The sequence below is a fragment of the Thermobia domestica genome, chromosome 2, assembly GCF_964235325.1.
Source record: "Thermobia domestica chromosome 2, izTheDome1.hap1.1, whole genome shotgun sequence".
Taxonomy (NCBI): Eukaryota; Metazoa; Arthropoda; class Insecta; order Zygentoma; family Lepismatidae; genus Thermobia; species Thermobia domestica.
This window is the reverse complement of record NC_137455.1, coordinates 151,783,877-151,808,890: the sequence shown is the minus strand read 5'-3', so window position 1 is coordinate 151,808,890 and position 25,014 is coordinate 151,783,877. Positions and strand designations below refer to the sequence as shown.

The 25,014-nt window shown below is 36.2% G+C and overlaps 1 protein-coding gene across 5 annotated transcripts in view; it reads right to left on the bottom strand.

Moving 5' to 3' along the window:
• The window catches only part of cert (ceramide transfer protein), a 210,991-nt gene that overhangs the window by 67,667 nt on the left and 118,310 nt on the right, over positions 1-25,014 (bottom strand). The window contains exons 1-3 of one of the 5 annotated variants that reach the window (XM_081747264.1): positions 22,833-22,854; positions 16,330-16,404; positions 15,349-15,626 (exon numbers count right to left, since the gene is read on the bottom strand). In XM_081747264.1, the coding sequence (XP_081603390.1) occupies positions 15,349-15,626; positions 16,330-16,393 (342 nt within the window). In that variant the 5' untranslated portion in view covers positions 16,394-16,404; positions 22,833-22,854. Of the gene's footprint in view, positions 1-2,864; positions 3,079-15,348; positions 15,627-16,329; positions 16,405-22,054; positions 22,129-22,569; positions 22,751-22,832; positions 22,855-25,014 lie in introns of those variants that run through there. The other 4 variants (XM_081747263.1, XM_081747265.1, XM_081747262.1 and 1 more) reach the window with 4 other exon arrangements.

Genomic DNA, 25,014 nt, shown 5'->3' with positions numbered 1-25,014 from the left:
TTCGAAATAAAGCCTTTGAAACAGTACTTTGGATGTGCACTATCCCTGTTGTCTCACTTGTGTTTACTGTTGTAGAAGTCTACAATATTGGGACGTTTTATTTATGGAATTTTGTCATACTGTTGCATCTTTGGTTTCCGTTTAAGATTTGAAATTTGTAATAGTATGATGTAGTGGTATCTGAAAAACTCTTTATAGTGAGTTGGCAACACTTAATATGCTGGTATATCAAACAATGTTCTTTGTTGCTATTTGTGTGACTCAAAGCTAAAGCGTTTTTTTGTACGTTAGTTTAAAAGTTCAAAGAGCATTTCAAAATAAATAGTTTAACCTGCATATATAGATATGAACATTAAGGAACAAGTTTTATTTTATGAATAAAATTTTGATCTTGCTGAGTGGAGTGTATATAAAATAAACTTACTTGGAAAACAGACCAGCTCAATTTATTTAGTCTCCTAGAACGTAGAAGGCGTTGCCCCCATAGCCATCTATATCATATCTCAGTTGCGTGATACTTCACGTACGCGAAACCCTCGATTTTGAGATTGTGATAAGAAGGGTTGTCTATTGTTTCGCGTTTATTCTCTTTTAGACATAAGAAAACTGTATTGATTTACTTTTGTGTTTTTTTTTTCTTCCCTTTCTTTTCAAACTACGTATGAGTATCCATTACAAGAAGTATATGAAAGAATCTTATACGTAAAGTTGCTTGTTTGTTGCTGTCGAGTTGGATATTGCTTCCTTTTATCCCTTCTGATTTCAACACCAAGCAACACTATTATTTTCGAAAACTGGAGAAAAGTACATGCTAAGTTTCATTCAAATCTTATAAATTTTACGAGTTATCATGGAATATGCCGACAAATGCACACAAATGCCGGTTGAAGCGAATGGTAGAAGCTCGCTATGCTTCTTTCAATTACTTTTATCTGTGTTAAACGAGAGATGCTTCGTACGTACACGGATAATTAGTGGAATTAATAATTGGTGGAATGAAAATGTGGGAGAAAACAAGATCATGGACACTATGATGTCCTCCACAAACTCGCATAGCCTCGGTTTGAACAAGGGACCCTTCTCACCAGAATGGAGTAATGCATAAGTGTACTTTCCAAAGTGTGATTTGGATTCATTCGTGATTTCTGTACTTTCAATCTTGTGTTGCCTTTTAAAAATCACTTGAAAGACCGGATATGCTGGTATTGTCATTTTTAAACCGCTTTTCAACCCTATCTATCTTAGTCATCGGTATATAGGCCTATCATCATCTTATAATAATTTCTGAAGACTGTTAATGAAGTTCTACATTTTTTGCGGTTTTTGGAATATATTTTTCCAATGTGTTTGTTTTAATCTTTGGAGGATATACGAAGATTGAGGAGATCTATCTATGTTCCTTTCTCAATTGTTTCGTAAGTTGATATTTATTGGGCAGTTTCCTTAGCCCATCTTTTTATCGTATCTATCAAACCTGTTACCTATTCCTGTTTTGTATATATATTATTTTTTGTTGATCTGTACACTCAAATAAACCGTGTATCATACTTGTTAATTTTCCCTGTTCTGTGTCTCTTCGAAAGTTTTTGTTTTAAATCCTAGACTAATACTATTGATTTATATACTCAAATAAAATAAATAAAAAAAGATGGTTCAAACATCTGCTTTCGTTACAAATGATGAGAAATGAAATATCTGAGTTTCACGTCCCACGGCTATGCCGGTTAGGTTAAAGGAGACTACGAGAAATGAATGAAATGGTGGAATGAAGAAAGTGGGAGAAAACGGGAGAACCCCGAGAAAACCCACGAGCACGATGTTTGTCCACCACGAAGTCCACACGGCTTGAGCTGGGATCGAACCAGGGACCGGAGTAAACGCTCTACCATACAAATGATGAGATGCATTTTTATGTATTTATTGACTAGTAGTTATTTTCGGTCGACTTGTATTATTTTTTTTTTTTCTGTAAACAGCTGTGTCCACTAGTCCAACAATATCACAAACGACCAGAGTTCAAGGGAAATGCTAGATACAATTACTTCGATATCCTGACCGCTCCCCCCCCCCCAAATCAAGAAAGTTGATATTGCTATTCGTTGCGCTTAATGTGACCTCAGACTCCCTGCAACTCTAAAATGGCGGAAATTGAACTTTTCTACTTCTCGATTGGGCATTACCTTGCTAAATCGTCACAAAAACAAAAACCAAAACAAACAAACAAAAAAAAAAAAAAAAAATCTCGTTAGATTAACTGCAAGTGAGTTTCCTTTGAATTACACTGAAGACAAAAGCACGTAATAAAACAAGTTCAACTGAAGTAGTCAGTTACTATTCAAAATATAGTGGTCTGAACTGAGAATAAGACGGGAAAACTGTCATAAGTGATATTAATGACAATTCTGAGATATAGTCAATCTTTCACTGGCATTTTAACCAAATAAAATTATGCCTTCTTTATAGCCAATGATGTATAGAATACGGAGGTTTTAGCAAGTCATTCATTAGACGGGTAAGAGTATGGCAACCTTTGAACAAGCAGAAGACGACAAAACGAATCAGTCACCAGGAAGGCTAAAACTATAGCCGTCAACTAACATACGCGAATTGTGAGAGGGATAGATGGGCTTTTTTCTGTTGACAACCGTATACAGCGCAGTGAAAATACGACTGGAGTGCAACAGATCAATTCAAATATGTTACACATTCCTTTATCAAACGACTTTACCAGTACGAATCTCTTAAAAGCGCGACAGATACACATTTTCTTTGAATATTAATAAAAACATTAATGGACATAGAATATTAATTTTCTTGTCATTTACTGAATAGCACTACAGAATGTATAGAATATATATACTAACCTTATTGAAAACACGCATTCCTCTATTTTTAATGAAGTTCTTATTATCTTCACACAGATTCAACAACAAATTCTTAATCGTTAAGTCTTTTTGTACTTCCTTCTAAACAGCAATGTTACACTAATACATTTTATCGAATATTGAAGTAATAAGATCTCGATATAGAAGTTGTTTCTTTCAAAGAATCTTGTTTCTAAATGTGTGTATTTTAAACATGTCAGACATCCGCGATGCCCATCTGTACCAATCATACTGCTACAAAGGTCAAACATGTAGTCGACATTTACTACATCCTATTTTGGAACGAAAATACAAAGATAACAATGACCTATGATGAAAAATGTCAAGATTGATAATTATGAATTCTCAACAACACGCGTTCTATTAATTTACATTTCTTCTATGAAATCATGTACTAATTCCGTAAGTACGGGAAATCGGTATGTACGGCTCACGGGTCCAAAGACTAGGATGACTAACTCATTCCACTACGTTACTTTCAACAAACAAACAAACAAACAAAAAAACGAATGATTTTTTTTAAAAAGAAAAATTGGTACATTTACAATAGAGCAATTTTAGGGGGGGGGGCAGATTATGTCAATACGAGACTGTCCTGACTAAACCGGGGCGTCTAGGAGGCCTGCCCTCATTTTTAACTCTCAGTGAATAAATTGTCATTCCCCCAAACTTTCGCCACCTCATCGGAAGTATGCCTGTGAAACTGGAGGCTGTCAGACGCAATTGGTAGCCGATCATGTATTAGACCACTATGAGATGGAGCCAGGAACAAACTTCAATTGTAATTACAGGTGACTGTGACTGACTGACTGTCCGAATAATTTTAATCTCTGTTAGACAACATATTAGTGACAAAATCTTATTTTTCTGTGATGATGAACTATTTTTATGATAGACTGTTGCTCGATTTTTTTTTTTTTTTTTTTTTTTTTTTTTTTTTTTTTTTTTATACGCTGTTTTCATCATGACTGATATTTTGGTCTCTTGTGGAGGATGTTGAAACTGAAGAAAAAAAGCAGCAGATCCGGGTCGATGTTCCAAGCCTAGTTCTTACGAGTTCAAATATTTTACTTTTATACTTTGTGAGTGATAACTTTTAACACAAACTTTTTATCGTTCATGTAATAGAGGCGATTTTATTCAAGTGACGTCCCCTTCCCCTGAGACCAGTAAGCACGCTTCTTACCTTTACAGAGTTGTTTGTAAGCTATAAAGAAGACACCCACACGCACGATTCTAACGCATGCGTACACAGAATATGGTGGAAATATTAAAACAGAATACTAATCTGCACGGAGTACTTTGACCAGAGGTCCAGATTAAACCAGACAAGGGACCCTCACGAGTTCTATCTTCAACATCATGAGGTTTACTCCTTAGGACTTGTTCATACATTTCAGAACTTTTCATTACGACAAACTGAAGCAAACAGGAAACACTGTACACGCTTCTATGGTGTTTTCTGAATACTAATGAATAGACATTTCGATTTTCAATAATTCATGACCTAAAACAATACTTCGTTATTCTCTTTTTATGAGATTTCCCATGACTCGTAATCGATATACATTAACTATGTGAAGTTTTAACAGATATACATACGCAAGTAAATTTGTGTTGGGTATTAATCTCTCTTCCGGATTTGATTTGAAATCCATTATGCTTTCGCTTCAGAAAACTATCCACTGAGTTTTGAAAGCTGGACCGACTAAAGCTTTTTAAACAACAAGCATACGCAATTCCCATTTAAAACAGATTAAACATCATAAGCTATCTCCATTGTCATGTATTATTTATTAGGCTAGTTCTGATAAGCAATCTTAAGATTTTTAAGATGCTACAATGTTTTAGTGAGCTGAACTTTCTTTTTCGCTTAAAATGCACATACCTTTATCACTAACGAACTATTCTAGTTTCAGAAAGACTGATTTCAGAGCGGTGAAAAATTAATTTCTTAGAACGAAGTCTATAATAAATTCTCAAGAATCGTAAACTTAGGACCAGTTAAAAAATATAAAGGAATAGCTACTTATTCGCAGAAAACAAACTATTGCAACTGTTTCACATATTTACTTTGAGTTGCTGAATTGATATGAAATAACCAGCTTACCTTTCATACAAGGTTTACAATCAATTTTTGGTTTCCGATAGTCTTATACAACGGCAGATACAAAGGATAGAGTATAACGATATAGGAAAATTTAATTCCCATTGCACTGAGCAACGTACTTACGTACACTCAAAAGTTAGAAAACACAATTATGGTAGATGAGAGAGATCCCAACACAGTGCCCGTGAGGCATCCGGAATATGTCATACCACGGTGTCTAGGGAACTTATATAATTAAATTCCCAAACTTTCCCTGATAATTTTTCCTGACCAAATCATGATTTTTCCCTGACTGCCGCTTTTCTTACAAGGCAGGGTACCTCGGTGTAACACGCCGATTGTGATGAGATTGCACAGAGAATATCGAAAAAGCAACACTTTTTATATATATATATATATATATATATATATATCGGCCAACAAACGCATTGAAAGGGTCAAATAGGGGGATAAAAATGGGGTCAAAATGAGATTATGTGGAATATGGCGAGGACGAGAAGAGATATCGGGAAAAATGAAATGAAATATTTGAGTTTTACGTCCCACGGTTATGCCGGTTAGACTAAAGGAGACGGTGGTGATAAGTAATGAATGAAATGGTAGAATGAAGAAAGTGGGAGGAAACGGGAGAACCCCGAGAAACCCACGCACACTGTGTTTGTCCACCACAAAGCTCACTTGGGAGATATCGGAAAAGGTAAAATGTACGAAATACTACCCACAGTCGATGCAAAGCAATGAAGTAGAACCCACTCACGCGAAGAAAGCAGAACATCCGGAAATGGACCAATCACGTGTACAACATTGTCGCAATGTGTTACGGAAATCAACGAAGAGGGTGGCAAGGAGAAAGAAGAAACGAAAACAGAAAATAAGTATTTTTTCTTTGCGTGCATATGTTGCTCATATGCGAAAGAGACGCAGATTCATCTCAGCGCACGAAGATGGGAGAACACGCAAAAAGATGCAAACTCCGTTCGTATAGACAGCCAGCGAGACAGTACTGCGCAGTGGGTTGTATATATCGCATAATGGGAACAAAAATGCATAGCAGAGTAGAATGTAATAGGGGTGGTCTACACATGTAAGATAAACAGCAACAGTACCACGCATGAGTATCAACATTACATACATATCTACGAAAATTCGCGTACAACACAACCGTAATATTTTTGTTTTTGTGTTAACTTACTACTGCCTACACACATTTTCGTTTCCAAGATTCGTCTCATCGTTATTCCCATCACACCAAAATACAACATTGATGGTGCGCTGCTGATTCCTAACACAGTCCCAATGCTGAATTATAACACCTAGCGTAAACTTTGCTGGTTTCTCACAGCCATGTCTACATGCTATGCTAATTCTGGTGCACATTCACACTACTCCTTACATCACATTTCATCGGTCGTTCGCGTTCGTTGTTTCAAAGAAGAGAGAGAGAAACTTCCTTGACATTTCGTTCCTGCATGTGGTTTTAGAGACTCTTTCCTGATCTATTTCGTACCTGCATGTGTTTGTTTCCTACACGTTTCAGAGCCGTTTACATCTGAAACATGCAACTTAATTAGAAGGACAATATGAAAATGCTGAATATCCAAAGCAATGCTAGCACCTTTACTCCGAACTTTCGAAATTTTTTTTTAACACTACATGCTAATACTACAGACGACATATTTAGAATTTAGTACATTAGAAAGAGTATTTTAAAAAGTACCTCATTATAATTAGCCTTCAAACTAAGTTGTGAGGATTTTGGGTTTTTTAATTGTTTTAAACATCTTCCAATTATAGCACCTATGTTTGCTGATGGTTTTGTCTTTCTTCTAGTTGCTTTGACTGTGTTTCTTTGGCAATAGTAGTACATTGTTATACTTTCTTTTAAAACTTTTTTTTTTAATTATTAGTTGACTGGTTGGGAGAAATAATTAGTTTGCTAATATGTAATTTTGGTGTTACGCCGCATATTTCAAGAGATATGACTTTCTTCGGGTTATTCAATATTTTTTCTTTTTGAATTTTAATCAAACTAGGCTCGATTATTCCAGAAACAATCGAAGGCAAGTCAGGTGCGCACCGATATTTTTGTTGGAGGGGTCGATTTTTTGCGGAGGTCCAATACTACAAGACACCACATCCACATGGATTGAATTGTTGCTCTCCTACACCCGAAAAAAAACGATGAATAAATTTAACTGTCACCTATATTCTCAAATAATTAGTTTTTATAAGAAAAGAAAAAAGTACAAATAAAGAGTATAAAATCTTAGGCTACATCAATAATTCCTCTGCTAAAGCAAATATATTTTATTAAGAAAGCGAACGTATCGAGTTATGAAATTTGGAGAGAGGGTGCGGACCCGTTGACTCCCCGAGGGTGCGCCCCTAGGGCAGATACATATTAAATAGATGAAATAGAATTTCCATCTCCTTTTTATGTTTAAAATGCAGTATACTGCTAAATGTAGCAAAATACATACATTGATCTCCATGCATTAGGATCTGACGATATAAAAGACAGGATCTGAGTATTTTTTTTAAATGATATTATGAAAAAGTATGGGTATGAGGTATTTTAATACGTTATCGTTATACAGGGTATTTCAAAACGACAACGCTTGGGAAGTGATTCATGACATCAAAATAAGAAGAAAAGTATAGACCAACAAAAAGTATAGACCAATATCCATGTTTCAGAATCCTGCGGTATTTCCACAATTTTTATAGAGGTAGTTCGTGAGTACTTCAAATGCCCGTAGCCAAACTGCCTCTATAAAAATTGTCGCGTGAGTAAGTTAGGATTCTGAAAAAAGTATTTTTGGATAGTGGACATATTAGTTCTTAAGTAAAGTCTTGACCCGACTACGGTAAGCCCCCTAGTTTTGGAACTATAGACCTTTAAACTTTATTTATGTTTTCGGCAGCCTCTAACTCCGAAAGGAAGCATTTGTGCGCCCAGGTTGGTCTATACTTTTCGTCTTAGCTTCGCGTCAAGAATCATCTCCCAAATGTTGTCGGTGTTGTTGTGAACCAACCTGTATAATTACTAATAATGAGGTAGTTATACTACTACAAAACTCAAATCTGTATTTAAGAATCGTTTACATTGAAACATACATGCTCTTTCATTGTTTTCTTTCTTGTTTTTTTTTTTTTTTTTTTTTTGTGTATATGATGTGTACATAAACATGCTGAAATAAATTTAATAGATCCAATGTAATGGATTTATTAAATGAAAGTTCAAGGAGTTACTCAATTTCTCGTATCTTGTCCAAAATGCGTAGAATTGCTAAAGTTTAACAAGTAGTACAACTTTCGGAATGAGATACAAGCGAACCTGACAGATCCTTCGACATTTGAAGAACATGCACATACAAGAGTAACCTGACAAATGAAATGAAATTCCCAGTTTTATGTCCTACGAATATGCACTTTAGGTTAGACGAGTCGGATGATCAATGAAAGTGATTATGAAAGAACTGGTGGAATGGGAATATGGGAAGTAGAAATGAAACTGGACTCCCTCCTCCACAAAACAGAGATCCATTACAACTCATATGACCTGGGATTGAACCAGGAAACCGTTGCACTAGAAGTGAGCGCTCTACAACGAACCACCGTACCACAATATACTGACAAAAGCTATCAATACTTCCCCGCAAAATTAAGAAATGGCAGTTAGTGTTCTTCCCCAGAACCCTTTAAATGTAAAACAATGACATTACAAGGAAATATTCGAAGTTCAAATCTTGAAACTCTATATTACTATTCCGTCTGTACAGAGGAACTAGTTTTTATAATGATCTGATTTCTTCGCAGGCGCCGATCCTGAAGTCGTGGGGGTGGGGGTCCGAAGGAGTCCAGGACTTCCTAAAGTTTTCTTGGGCCACACTCAAATATTTGGAAACTATATGCTTGGATCTTTGCATGTATACCTAACAATAAAACAAGCGTACCTGAACGGGATCTCCCAAAGTTATACAGAAATCGGCGCCAGTAACTTCTATTGCTATACATCCAACTCATGTTATATAAATTCATGTCTGAATTAATGAGTATGTACTTATTGACAATTACCTTATATTTGTACCTTTATAAATTAACACACGTGTCGTGTCCCTTGTAACAGACAAACCACTAAAAGAACACGTGTTTGTAGACAGAAGATTGCTAACCAAGTTTTGACCTTAAGATAAAAGTTACCGTTTGAAAATTACGGAAGTTACGTTAGAGTAGGATACTGCCAACGACCTTCAACACAATGTCTAATGCTATCTCTTGGAAAGTTTGAAGGAAACTGCTCACTTAGAAGACGTGACTACCTAAATTTGTAGCAATCAACAAAACTACTTACTACTTCATTTTAAATGAAAAGCCACGTACATTACAAATACCACTTTTTTTTTATGAATGAAACAGTTTAATAATTGACAATAATAATAGTAATATTTAAATAACAGTAGACCTTCACGTGTCTTTCCGAAGTAGACGTGTCTTTTCGAAGTGTCTTTCCGTAGTAGTTACTTTATCAGAAACTTAAATAAATACATCGAAAGAAGGCTATTTAGACATTATTCTAATATTGGTCTATTCAAATTGATAACATTGAGAATAGAAATTAAATAATATTGAAACTGTTCAAATTTGATTCGATGCTCGTCTGCTAATGCTTTGTTGGTTAAATAGTTGTCTTCGTTCATAGTTGGTTAAATGAAGTGATAAGAAGCCATCATGAATAATCATAAAGAAACATCGAATAAAAGTGTGGAAAAGTAAAGTTTAGTAGTAACAACAAATGCACGTATACATAAACCAAAAGAAATACCTTGGACGGCAGAGGAAATAGTAAACTTTATGGGAGGACAGAAGAGAGACAGAGGAAAAGCTCGGAAGAAACCAGAAAAAAATGAATAAAGTGAATTCTGAGAAAGCCTACATGAGGTCTAAGTGAACGGCTTTTCAATGCGTTCGCAACGCGTTGTTATGGCTCTCGCGCACGTTTGGAATACGCTGACCATGTATTTAAATGTAGATGGCTCACAACAATGCGCTGCAAATGCGAAAACAATAAAAACGCACAGAATAAGTCGACTCGAGTGTATTTGTTGCGTTTCGGAACAATAGGCTGCCTGCCGTTTCGGAATTAATAAAAGATATCTAAGTATGCGGCTATCTGAAGCGTTCACAAAGAGTTTTTATTGCTCATGCGTACGCTTGGAGTACGCTGCCCATGTATTTAAATATAAATGGCTAATCACAGTGCGCTGCAAACACGAAAGCAATAAAAACGCGGAGAAAACGTCAGCTCATGCGTTTCGGAACAGCAGACCGCCTGCTGTTTAAAAGATGTCTTACGGAAGGAAAAAAGAAAAGACGTGTTGCCAGACAAGGGGATTTTAGAAGAAACAGCTTCTTGGAAGATGCTTTGAGCAGAGTCTTAGAACTCTGCTATTATAGACCTGGACCTGGCAGAAAGACCTGGAAACCCTGACTGGCTCACAGTATGATTTATAACTCTGGCGAAAGTAAAATTACCGAAGAGCCACCTAGGTCGCGTTCGCTACGGTGGGATAACGCTTCGAAAAGCATTCTCAAATAGCCACAGACTAAAGGAAGAAAAAAAAGACGTATTGCCAGGCAAGGGGATTTTAACAAGAAAGCTGCTTGGAAGATGCTTTCTGAACAGTATTGGAACTCTATTATAAAGTGTGTGCGTGTACAGAAAAATACAAGGGAATTCCGAAAAATTAGCTAATCCCAGAAAAATCTATGTGGGGGTTATTTCTCGTGATTCGCATGAATGAGAATAAGGGTGTAGCAGTAAGGCATGGAAACCCTGACTGGCTCACAGTGTGATTTATAACTGGAGAAAGTAAAATTACCAAGTAGCCGCATAGGTCGCGTTCACTGCGAGGGGTAAAGAAATCAGAAACGCATTATCGAATATCCACAGTCTAAGGAATTTGGTAATTTAAAAAAATAATATCGGACGTTATAGAAGATAAGAAAAGAGAATATACTTAAAGAACAAATTGCGCGGCAATGGAGTAAGTGGAACTTCATGATGAATTGATTGAAGAAGAAACCCATGCTCAGTTCCGCAAAAATCATTCGATACAAGATGAGTCATTGTCCTGTTTTTGATGTCTGTGATAACTGTCCTTATATACTGTATTTAAAGAAATGTTTTAAGATTCGCAACGTCTTCTGGGAAACGAGGGGCGAAACCCCCATAGCAGAACATACCGCGATCTGCGATGTGATCGCAGAAAATTTGCCGCGCCTGTGCAGAAAAATTGCCAGAAAAAAATATAGCCAACAGAAAAGTATAAAAACATGCTTTCTATGTGTAGACGTCTTAAATGTACGGACGACTAGCATAAATATAGTTTGAACTGTTTTTTACGTCTTGTAAAGCATATTTTTAACAATCACAAGTCGTTCTTCTGCAGAGTTCCTGCAGAAAATTTTTGACTTACAAAAGCTCATCGCAGAAAGACAAAGTTCTGCCATCTGGGACGAAAATGAAAAACGCGGAGAAAATCCATGAACACGATGTTTTACATCACAAATTCGAGTTTTTGCGAATGAAGTATATGGTTTAAACGTCACAGCAACTGCAATGGAGCACATTACGACAAGAAATAGCTCCTGTCTAAAGTACAGATGAGAAACTGGAATATTACAAAAGGTTAGGACTACATTATCAAATTACTGGCCACTATAGATATATGAACTTGAAAACAACTAATATTAAGTTTTGGATAAACGTGTCAGAACTCCTTATGCTCCATTTATTTTTTCTAAAAAGAAATTTTAAAAAAGTGACTAGAAAAGAAATAAGGATGTTAAGTTTATTGAATAACACAACCAAGCAAGCAGGAAATAAACTGGTAGTTATGACGCAGGAAAAACAGAGTTATAACATTATTTCTCGTTACGGAGAAATAGTGCACGAAGATTTTACATCTAAGACTTGATTATGTGAGATAACACTGTGTATTGTCTCTTTTCAACATCAAGAAGGATAAAAAGAGCAAGTTAAAGATTACGGACAGAACCAATGAGTGAATACGGAAGAGGCAATAGTTCACATACCAGCGAGATAATGAAATACACCCTGTAAACTTTGCGAATACATATATTATGCAAAGTAGATGTAAAAAGAAGAAATTGAATTTCTAGCTTTACGTCCCACAATTACGCCTTATACGCTAAAGACTGCGACTGATTATTGAAAATGAATAATTATGAAATAACTGGTGGAATAAGAATGTAGCAAGAAAAAGCAGGATCTCCAGAAAACTTACGAACACAAGGCTGTCTACATCGAACTAACAAACTGGGATCGAACCAGCGACCTCTTACCAATGACCGGTTGTAATTTCAAAGCTTGAGTGTGTGAAAGCCTTGTGCAAGGCCCTTAAAATAAGAATAAAAGGTACGGGCCACCACACTGAACTTTCTTGTTCTAATTCCTTAAACTAAATGATATTACTATGCAGTTATTAATGAAACATTTTCTTCTAAAATAAAAGAAAACTAAGAAGAGTTTTCGGAAAACTTCGCCCGAAGACAATTTACCCCTAAAAGTAAACTATGCCTTATGAATACTTTCATAAGACATGACTTAAGCCATATATCAGACTTATTAATTAAATATTTGTTTATAAAATATAATCAAAACAACATGAGTAGAGTGAGAGAATTGTAAAAACCCATTATACAAGACTAAACTATGCCTTGTGAATACTTCTATGGAAGCGATTTACGCAACACTACAGCATTATTAAAGAAATATTTACTTTAAAAAAAACTACTTGTGCTGTTCTTTAAAAAAATCGTCTGAAAACTCTTGAAGAGTAAATTACCCCTTTGATGTTATTTACGAAATATGAATAAAATTACATACATACATACATACACATATGTATACACACACACACACACATTATTATATATATATATATATATATATATATATATATATATATATATATATATATATATATATGAATGATTTCTTTGTTGCTGGATTAAAAAAAAGTAATGTGATTGATTCTGGAGTCATCTGGAAAAAAGCAGTTCACAGACAGAATTTGCCCCATCCTTCTCTTCCTCCCGTGAAAAACTGAAGTAAATACCTATGCTGGACAATGTTATGCAACGAAGAATTGTTGAAATGTCTGACTAAGTTGAATAAGTGATAGAAAAAAATATATTCTTTGCTGATAAGTCAATCATGCCATTCACTTGAATAAAGTCATTTGTCTCTAGAACCAACAATAAATAATGAAACCATACGAACGTTGACGTCACACCAATATTTCCACCAAAATCCATGAATCTAAAAGATTTGAAAATGAGCGCGAAAAGTCTCAATATGTTAAAAGAATACTGTGTTGAGAGAACGATACACTACATAAATTTACAGTTCAAATATTATCAATTTTTAAAACAATGTTCAACACAGTTTTTTTTTAAATATTAATGCTTTTTTTTTTTTTTTCGTCTGCAAATAACGATATAAAACCACCTTTCACTGGTCCACAAATATGAAAAACTACTGGTTGAAAAAAAAAACATTTAGTAAAAGAGAAAAAAATCTCTCAATGTCTATTATAGTCAGTAGATGAAATCTCCGAACGTATGTATGACAGGTTTATACTGATTATAATTTTCATATTCAGCATCCAGGTTATATAAGACAGATCTATTTTTACAATGGAATTTCAACCACCATTTTGGTCTGTTCACTATTTTGAGGCAGAGATAATTCACTTTTCTTACCAAAGACTAAAAATATGTAATACAGTAAAATGAAACATTTACAACCAAGATTTATATTGTTAAAAAAATCCCCTGATCACGATAAAATTGGAACGTCACTTCAGAGATGTCTGTCTTTGGTCAATTGCTTCAAGTGTAGAAATTGTTATTTTAATCACACACGAATTGCAGGCATAAAGAAATTTATTTGTAACTTTTCTGGAAAATTTAATGAACTGAAATATTCATTATTATCATTATCATAGGCATTCTGCCATTACTGGCAGATCACCTGCCGCAACTGAAAATTCCATACCCCACGGTCTTCAGCTAACCTCTTCGTCTTCGCATACGACTTTTCTGTTTTAATACCGTCCATCAACTGTAGCCTCCTTCGCCCCCTTCCTCTTTTTTCTGCCACAAATTACCACGTCTCTCAGCCAATGTCCGTCCTAACCAATTATTTTCTCTCTTTTCAATTACAACTAAAATTCTTCTTTTCTCCCCCCCCCCCACACCATTTCTAACATCCTCTCATTTGTTTTCCGCTCGACCCAGCTAATTCTTTCCATTCTTCTCCACATCCACATTTCGAAAGCTTCCACTCGTTTTTCATCATTTTTGCGTAACGTCCATGTTTCTGACCCATACAGTACAATACTCCACACGAAGCATTTTATGAGTTTTTCTCAACTCTTTATTCAAGGACCCATAAAATGTAACTTACTTTCTCTTAAATGCTTCTTTCGCCATTCCTAACCTAGCTTTTATTTCACGTTCGTACTTCATATAATTAATACTGCTATCCAGGCATCGAAAACTAGTCATCTAGTTTTTTCCCCCCTCCTCTATTTCTATATTTGACACCGACCGCTTCGTTCCAATCACCATGACAGGTATTCCTACCATTTATTTTCATTCCATATTCTTCAATCCGTTACATCTTATTGATTTTCTTTTCATATTCCGCAACAAGCGCCATATAATCTGCACATGGTATACATAATCATACTACCTCCTACCGAAGTACCGTCTGTATTATGTAGGCTTCTTTAACTCTCTCTTCTAGATAACGTCGGCCAGAGAGAACATTACTATCAAACTCTTTAACTGCACTCTCCTCTGTCATTTCTTCCCCTATTGTAACACTTACTTGTTAGTTCATATATAAGTTTCTTGTGAGTCATCGATCTTTCCATTCCAACCCAATTTTCTTTAGAACTCTCAACAATTCTCAGCTCACGCGGTCTAAATCCTTTTCTAAATCAATCAACATATTAGCATTAACTGATGAAAAGTAACGACCAATACATCAGACTATTTCTATTATTATCTAAAATAAAATATTTTACTTCAGAGATAAGTCTAGTAACCTATACACAACTCTAAATTCCCTGTCCAAATAACGCCTCAGAAAACCTGCGGTCGGTACGTGAAACATTTCCATGATACTCAAAAGCCCATAGTTTAATTCATATTCTTTCATGTTGATCGCGGTTAAGACAAAAACACGAGGGGAGGAGAGTGTAAAGATGAACTTCTACCCCTAATCAATAACAATAAATAGCAAATTTATGTACTTACCTCAAAATCTGGTCCCCCATGAACGACTACGCTCGGTTTCTGAGATTCTTCCCTCGCTTGCCGATAGAGGTCTTCTATCTTTCTTCGACGGTCAGTCTCTTTCTCCAAGCGTCGCCTCCAGCTCTCTTCTCTTTGGGACATTAATTCTAGGCAATGCGATAACGTCGCCAGAATTCCAGCTGTGGTTGCCTTAAAAGTGATTGCTTCTCCTTTAAAATCCACCGCATGCATGCCATGTTGAAGTAACAGCTCCTTTGTGATGGACGAATGTGGTTCTCCTAGTGCAAAGAGGAATACAATAATTTACTTCAAACATATATTTCGAGAAAATGTAGGGTCGATAACTAAAGTTCTATCTAATCAAACACACAATTTATCAATACGCCTTTTGACTAATACTCTTTTGCTTGTCATGTCCTGAGACACACCAAATGTGCGTGCATGTGTAAACTATCAGTCATTTTGAAGCAAAAGTTACTACCAAAACATATTTTGTTGCGGATCCTTTACGTAAACAAGAGTGATTAAAGCAACACTAACGAACAGGCAAAACTCGTTTTCTGGTCTTCGAATGAAGTTGAAGGATAAACACAGCATTTCGTGTAGAGTATTTTAATTATGGAAAACAGAAATCCAAGCACGGAGATGGATCACAAAACCTACATTTGAAATAAGTATTATGGGTAGTGGAAAAAAAAATATTTATATGAAGTAATAAAAGCGCGAAGTATTTTCCGTCTAGACATTTAAAACAAAGATTGAAAAAATATATTACCAAAATATCTAGAAATATGATAGAGGCAGACACAATCAGATTAATGCTACATAGACCCCTGTTCCCAACCAGGCAATTCGAAAAGAAAAAAAAAAAACTCCGTTTGCGCATATATGAGAAATAGTCAGGAAGAGCAACGTCAGTCCTGTGTTCATGAAACTATACGAAACTCTAGTGAATACACTACAAAATAAATGAATACTCACTTTTGGCAGCAAGAGATTTTGTCTCAAGCTGATCCAATGCATGGTCCCCTTCTACAATTTCCATTTCGTCGTCACCTACAAAGAAGAACATCGCATGTTTAAAACATTTGTAATAATCTCCATTTAGCATTCTACATGTATTATCAGCTTCAACACATGAGGTCTGTCAATGAAAATTAGATCATCAGTTAACATTTTAAACCTATTAATTGTGATGTACTATTAGTTACCATCAGCTACCAAATTTGAGTCGTGATTCTGGGAGATATGAAGGAGAAATCCTTTCCAATAAGTGTATTTTTTCTGTAAGTTCCCAAAATAATTATGGAGACTGTTTTCTGAAACTAATGAAGCTTGAGAAACATTTTTAGCCAATCTGTAATTGCTCTTAAATATTGAGACTTCTATTAACAGTATCAACACTAATTAGGGAAATACATGAAGTGGTACGCGGGGATCTGCATGTGTTATCTTGGAAAGGTCACACCGAGTATACTTCACAAGTGAAATATCTCGCTTGAATGGGGCCTGTAGGGAGCGTGGCGGCCATTTAAAGATCAGAACAAGGCTCGCTCCGAAAGACCAGAAAACGTGGATAAAATAAGAAGCTATGACGTAATTGTTTTGAGACGTGGTATATATATAGGTTTGAAAGGTACATCAATACGAATCTGACATCAAATGTTTACAAATCAAAATGGCGGATCCAACATGGCGGACACAAATTACAAAGAAACATGCTATGAATCTGAAATCAGGTATATGGAGACAGGGGCGGATCCAGGACCGACTTCTGGGGAGGGCGATGGGTTGTCATACTGCTACTTTTAAGGGCTCCAAACTTTGGGATGGGTTTTATTTATATATATAAAATCAGAAAGTTTCCTCTTCTGGGGGGGCGATCGCCCCGGTCGCCACCCCTTGGATCCGCCCCTGTATGGAGATATTCGACGTCGCTGTGTATGAATCGGATGCTAGAAGTGTAAAATTCAATATGGCGGACAAAACATAAAACACTACTGGAACTGAAAGCAGGTAGGTAGAGGTTTTCGTGTTCGCGGTATACGAATTCAATGTTAAAAGTGCAAAATGCAATATGACGCATCTAATATGGTAGACAAAAGGTGCAAAAGTACAGAATGGACGTATGAGTATCGAAACGAGCCTGGGCTCCGTCTCGATCTCCTCTTGATTTGAAGAAGCACACAAGATCGAAATTACTCTCGGTATCAGTACCATCCCTACGGAAAGTGGACATTTATCATACATATTGCTCACAAGTGTACACGACATAATTTGAAACCGGAAAGACAGTTATGGAAGCATAACGATATTTTAAACGCTTACTTTTCACTGTCATTGTTCGAATCTTCAGATGCTATATAAAAATAATTGCAACATACCCTAGAGACGCCATTCAGGCGAGATATTACATTTGTGAAGAGTAGTCGGTGCAGCTTTTCAACGATATATAACACATGCCGATCCCTGCATATCTCTGTGGCGGCGGGGGAGAGAGTTGGTAGTAAAATAATTATTGCCTATGATTGCAATCTGTTCATATCATAAAACTTTCATATGAACTACAAAACCTGCCCTGCATTCTATGCCTCAATGTTGGCATGATTGTATAGCAAAACACGTTCCCTGTTTATTGTAAAACATCATCTACTTGCCCCCCAATGCACTATACGTATTTTTCTACTACATGTGTAAGAATAACGTATGTCCGTTCTGCACATATCTTTTTTTGCATTTTGCGTCCGCCACATTCGATCCGTCATATTGCATTTTGTACGTTTAACACTGAATTCGTATTCAGCGACCACGAAACCTCTATCTACCTGCTTTCAGTTCCATAGCAGTATTTTACATTTTGTCCGCCATCTTGAATTTTACATTTTTAGCATCTGATTCATACACAGCCACGTCGAATATCTCCATATACCTGATTTCAGATTCATAGCATGTTTCTTTGTAATTTGTGTTCGCCATGTTGGATCCCCCATTTTGATTTGTAAACATTTGGTGTCAGATTCGTATTCAGCTACCTTTCAAACCTATATATACCACGTCTCAAAACAATTACGTCAAGGCTTCTTATTTTATCCACGTTTATTGGTGTTTCGGAGCGAGCCTTGTTCTGATCTTTAAATGGTCGCCACGCCCCCTACAGGCCCCATTCTAATATTGCAATAATAACAAAAAGGTAACAAAGGTGTTGAATAATTTATAATTATCCTGTATGTTCATCCGCACACAAACTGATTCAATTTCGAACTAATTTAAGCAATTTCTTCAATTGCAAACAGGATTTAGATGTGTTTTTAAGTAGTTTCATTTATTTTTAATAGACTGTAAATTGTTGAGAGTAAAACAGATACAGAAGGCGTAAATGAAAGTACAGACCAGTAGTTCTCAACCTAATTTCTATCACAACCCCATATTATTATATCCTCTTGTCAGCGACTCCCTTATAATTTCTAGTCGGTAATAACCTTGTATGAGATTTTTAATACACTTATTGCGGAGTTCTCACGATATCCATCTATGTCTATAACAACAGAATCCATTTCTTGAATATAGTGGATAGAGTAACTTCCCTAAAAGCGAATGGATTACAACCAAATTTGCTCAGTTCATTCATATTACAAATATAGAGTCCGATCCGTCATACTGTTTCAAAATGGAGGCCGTTTGAAAATTTTAAAACTTCATAACCCCTTAATTTTGGGCCATATGATAAAAAATAAAGTGATTTCTAATTTTGGTTAAAAAAACTTGGACAGTTGTTAAAAAGTTGAGTACTTTAAATGACTTAATATACCTACGTCACGAAGATTGAACTGGATATTGCAGCACTAGTGAAATCACACCACACTGAGGTATCTTATTAGCTTTCAATTTTAATTGTACTTCAATATGCAGGTTTTGGTGCATATTTTTCTGGTTTTTCAATATGCAGTTGCCATTAGTTTCATATCGTACCTCTCATTTACATTGATTTTTAAATAATTCTGTACCTGTTAAAAATGTTTAGTAGACTTTTTTTGTTCTTAGGCATAATTTTTACATACTGTTATCAGTACAAAATTAAAAATAGCGTCTAAAAATATTTTCTGGTAGATCTATTAGATTTAAATCTCTTCCGCTTATCTTCGCAACCCCTCTAGGAGTCGCGACCTCCAGGTTGAGAAACACTGCTGTAGACTGATTCACCCAAATGCCTGGTTCTGTTGAATGCGAGGGAAGATACTCAAGATGGGTTGAAAAGTGACAATGACTCAAGCTTTCAAATTTTGAATGACTATAAAATTATTCCTTTGGCGCAAGAATAATGATGATGATGAGACTGAAATGGACGATAAAGAGGAGAGTGGACAAGTCACTAAGAGGCGGTTTACTGTAACAGAACCTGTGCTATCGTAGTACCAAAGACAAGAAGAGACTTGTTCAGCCAAGCTTCGTCTATTGAAAAGAATGTGAAAATGAGATCTTTGTTTACTGACATGAACATGCCCTTTATACTTAGGGAGATGGATGATTAAAGCACGTGAATGATGAAAGAATCAGTGGAATGAGAATGAGGGAGGAAACGGGCATGCCCCGAGAAAACCCAGACACGATGTTGTCCACCACAAACTTATTTGGCCGTGGATCGAACCAGGGACGCCACGCACCAGAAGTAAGCTCTCTGCCTCTGAGCCACCGTGTCCCCGACATGCTTATTATAACTTTTAGGTATGATCTGATTTTAACAACAATGGACATGGAATGCTTGGACAGAAAGTCGGAAATGTTAGGAACCACTAGCTCCGAAGTTTCTCGTGCTCGGTATAACGCGTGCTGTAATATGTTTTGTCACGGCATATTTCACGTATAAGCGTGAAACAAAATATTGCAGCACGCGTTATTCCGAACACATGGGACCGTGATGCTGGCAATCCCTAACTCTTCTAACTTCCCACAGAAGCATTCCGTGTTTACTGTTGAAGGCTTATCTTTTTCCTCCTTTGGACCCACCTTAAAATACAAAAATATTTGGGTATTATGTTGAAAGCATGCCTGGGAATTATTCAGTATAGATAATTCTCGGGAGACCCACCAAACACTGATGAAATTATTTTTGGTTTGCGTATATACGATTTCCTTTACGCTGATATTGAACGGCAATCCATGGTTTCTCGAATTCGAAATAGCGTGTGTTGAAATTTAGCTTTTCCACGATTTTGGACAGCCCCAACTATGAAACTATGCACCGTTCCCCTTATGTCCATATGAACTTTTTCTCTTATTTTGATGTGAGGGATCATCTCTTACCGTTTGTCAGTACAGTTCATTAACACCCTGCATATCTACAACGTGCCATACATAAACTTTGGAATGATATTACCAAGGCTTACAGCCACAATATTTTATGGCTATTGGTATGTGCCAAAGTAAACGTACCCGAACTGTTACATTAATTTTGCGCAACCCAACCACATAGAACAAAGGGGTATCCTGCAGTCCATCAGAATATTCCATGCTTTGAAGCCTCAAGGAAAATAGTTACTTCATTTTGGAAAAAGAAGAAAAAAAAGACTCCACAATAAAATGAAAAATATCTTTTAAAACAATCTATTCGACTTGTACTGTACTTAATAAAAACGCGACTGTTATGGGGAAGCAGTCACCTAATTAAGGCAATTTTTAAAAACTAAGATTTGTAAGATTTAGCTTTTTTAAGCCTACCTTTTCACATTCGTGTATTCATTTATCAAAGTTAATGTTTTGTTTATTTTAAAATTGTATGTATGCACAGTATACATATCATCTCACCTTTGACAAGCTGAGTGGTAGTCACGAAAGAAAGTATTCTCCAACTGACAAAATTTTTCCTTATAACTAAACAATAAATTAATGTATTAGAGTATCGATTTTGGCAAGTTATCAAATTATAACTGTTGTAAGTATAACAACATAAAGATCCAAATTAATTAACTTGTTTCCGAGTTCTAGGCAAAAGAAAATTTGTCAACTGTCAAATACTTTCTTTTCCGTGTATACAACGACTTATGCTAGTATATCGGTGGAAAAAGTTGAGAGCCTCCGGTTTATATTACTTCATTTTCTTGCAATTAAGTCAGACATTATTAAATTTATCTTAAAATGTGTACAATATCTTTTATTCTTAGAGTTCCCTTTTCTGTATTGTTTCTCTAAAATGTATAACACAACATAAATGTTTATAAAGTACTGATCAGTATTAAAGGTCAGAAAATACTGAGCGGAATTTGATATTAAAACTTTTGAATGGTATGCATGAGGCGAGTGAGTGACTAACAGAATCCTGGTCTATCCGCTTTTTTGTTAACCTGCCTGCCCTTCTGCCACCTTAGGCCCGATAGTCAGAAGTCTACTGTATATACATTTACGGGAAGAGAAATTTTCAAAACTCGAGACGAGAAAGAACCCTTCGTGAATAGGGAAGAAACTTCTCAAAGGAAAAAAAAGTGAGATGAGACGAGAAAAAAAATCTTGTCTCGTTTCGTGTGCAACACCATAGTTCACAAACTGTTTTCTACGGATCTTATATATATAAAGTTTGAAACAGCAAAAATCATTAATACAAGATCAATGTAAATACAATTTCCAACAAAAATACACAGTGTATGCTCACGCCAACTATGAACGAAAGCTAAAATTATACAGGAAACTAGCACCCACAAATAAACTAACTCACTTGTCCACTACAAATTCACACTCCAAATGAAATTATTGTGAGCTAGTTATTAACATCTTATGACCTTACAAGCAAACTTTTCACTTAAAAGTTTTCATTCATAGAAGCGGTCGGTATAAGAGACAAAAAGGGCTGCGCGTATAATATTCACAGGATAACATCTAGAACCCACTATGTGAAGTATTTAGGTATCTTCTGAATTACAGTAACTCGCACCGTCCTGCATCACTACTCTCTATTTAACGAACAATTTATTCTAACCCTATACACAAGTTAATAACTATGTGGTCCAACGTAAACGATCAATGAAATAAACATTAAACTGTCTTCTAGTAAGTTATGGTAGTTTGCCCTGAAGTATCTGGATCACATTAAGCACTGCCATTCATCCCACTTTGAAAACAAGTTTATGTCCAAACAGTGAAATTTCAAAAGGTAAGACGATGCAGGTTTCTAATGTGAAAAAAAAAAAAAAAAATGAAAGCATTATTGCCTCTGTAATTGAAAATACATACTTTTAAAAGGAAAGTGTCTAGCACGTATCACATGAGTTAAAACGGGCACTAAAATTAAATCACTCGCACTACTACTGTCCTGAAGAGTCAACACACGCACTGACAGGTGCAAGTGAAAACTAAATATAAGAACACTGTGCTTGTAAGCAAGAGACTGATACTGCGCGCACAGTCAATAACGAATCACATTGGTCACTGAACTTCCGTGCTAGCTCCTCAAGAAATACGATTTGCACCTACAACACTTATCATTAGTCACTTACATGTAAATAATCACAGCAAAAAAAACAGGTGCTCGACAGACTGCTACAACCAACGTATGAAATCTGTGCCAGAAAAAAACTGCTACTAAGTCCAACTACGTCAGAATCATCGTCACATGCTCTATATGAGCAATCATCACCACATGGATTTCCACGGTGACGATACATATCCTTCAAATACTCATAAATTATCAGAATTAGCACTCTATTCTCCTATGAGGTAAATCCTGATTAACAGAGTTCAGGAAAATATTGATATACGTCAAACTCGGAAAATTTAACCTTTTTTTAAATATACAGTACTTTGGACTTATGGCCAATCATCGATAAATTTGGTAGATGTGCTTAAAGTAGTGGTGATTTTTTGACTATTCATACACAAAAGCGAAAAGTGGTACTGCGAAGATATCAGTAATCCACATTGAGCATTATACGTGGAGAATTCCTCTCCGGGGCCATTCCCTGAAATCATCACTGGTTAAAAGTATTTTGTTATTCCAATAATTTTCTTCCAGTTTCATTTGTTTATTTGGATAGTTATTTGAACAATTATTTTGATTAAATAATGACTCTCTTACGAAGCCGTGGTGGCTCAGTGGTAGAACGTTTACCTCTGATGCACGGGGTCCTTGGTTCAATCCCAGCTCGCGCCAAGTAAACTTTGTGGCAGACAAACACCATGTGCGTGGGCTTTCTCGGGATTTTCCCGTTTCCTCCCACTTTCTTCATTCCACCATTTCATTCATTTCTCATCATCGTCTCCTTTAGCCTAGCTAGCATAACCGAAAACAAGATTTCATTTCATTTTCCAAGAACATCTCGTTACAATGTGTAAATAACAAATTTTTAAAAGTTCTAGTATTATGTTCTCCAATAAAATCACGGTAAAGGGAAAGAACAGGTCATACTTTCTTCTTACCACGTTACCTCTGTATTTCTTCGGAGTGACTACATTACCTCGCAACATTTTATTTATTTATATATATAATACCTGGTGTTTCTAAAGATCGCTCTTGGGAGGTGGATCTTCTTGGTCGTAGAAGAAAAAAAAATCAGTAGGTATTTCTTCGAAATCGAAAGTTATAGGCTATTGTAATCATGGTAAAATAAACTTTGGAATTGAATATCTCTGAAACTACCAGCCATTGAGCTTAGGTGGTATCTTACTGTCTTAGACTGGTAATCTGCTTTATCCAAAAGTTCATCATTCAAAATCTGTTAGTAGTGGCCCAAGAGATTCCGGAATTTTCGTCAGAAAAGGTGGGTCTGATTCATGACGTTTGGAGCGACGTCCAAACAAGTAACAAAACTTCAACAGAACTTCGATATATTGAATAGAATGAAGACGGCGAACAATTTCTCGTGTTGTGTGCGGTGACTGCATAACAAAAGAAAACGAGTGTATTGGATAATATGAAATTAAATAAAATCTTTGGTTTAACGTCCCACGATCATGCTCTGCGAGCTAATTAAGAGAGGTTGTTAATGAAAGTTATTGATTATGAAAGAATTGCTTGAATGAGAAACGGAAGTTTCCAGCCCCTTCTTCCCCCCTTCCAAAAAAAAAAAACAAGGTGAGATTATATTCACCACACGCTGACAGCCTTGGATCGAAGATGGGACCTCTTGCTCTACTATTATGCCGCCACTCACTCTCGTAGCCGACAAAGATTGTCTACAACGTATCGGAGGCAATGACACGCAAGCAACAAAACCGGCTATCTAACGAACGTCTGTATACGAAGGTGGACACTAGTGCTGTTAAAATTCGAGTTGAGTTGATTTTAGTTTAGCGTCCCTTTCAGCAGCGAGGCTACATGAGACGTGGACCTACTGATTAACGTGGAATCCGAACCACATGAGCTCCCGCCGGGAATCGAACCTGGGTCTCCCACGCCAAAGGCACATACACTAACCGCTTGGCCACGAGGGAGCTCAATGTTAAAATTCGAGTAATTCATTGTTCGGATATTTATTACGATGCCGAATAACCGTTCGAACATTGAAAGCGAATATTCGGATAATTTTAAGAGCACCAAGCGTGGACACACCTCGGAAAGCGTGGATGCATGAATTTTCGAGGTGAATAATGGCCAAGACAATAACTTTTATGAAATGTGGCGGCAGGTGGCCCACAACACGGACAGTTCAAATATGCAAAAATCAGATGTGTAAAATGAGT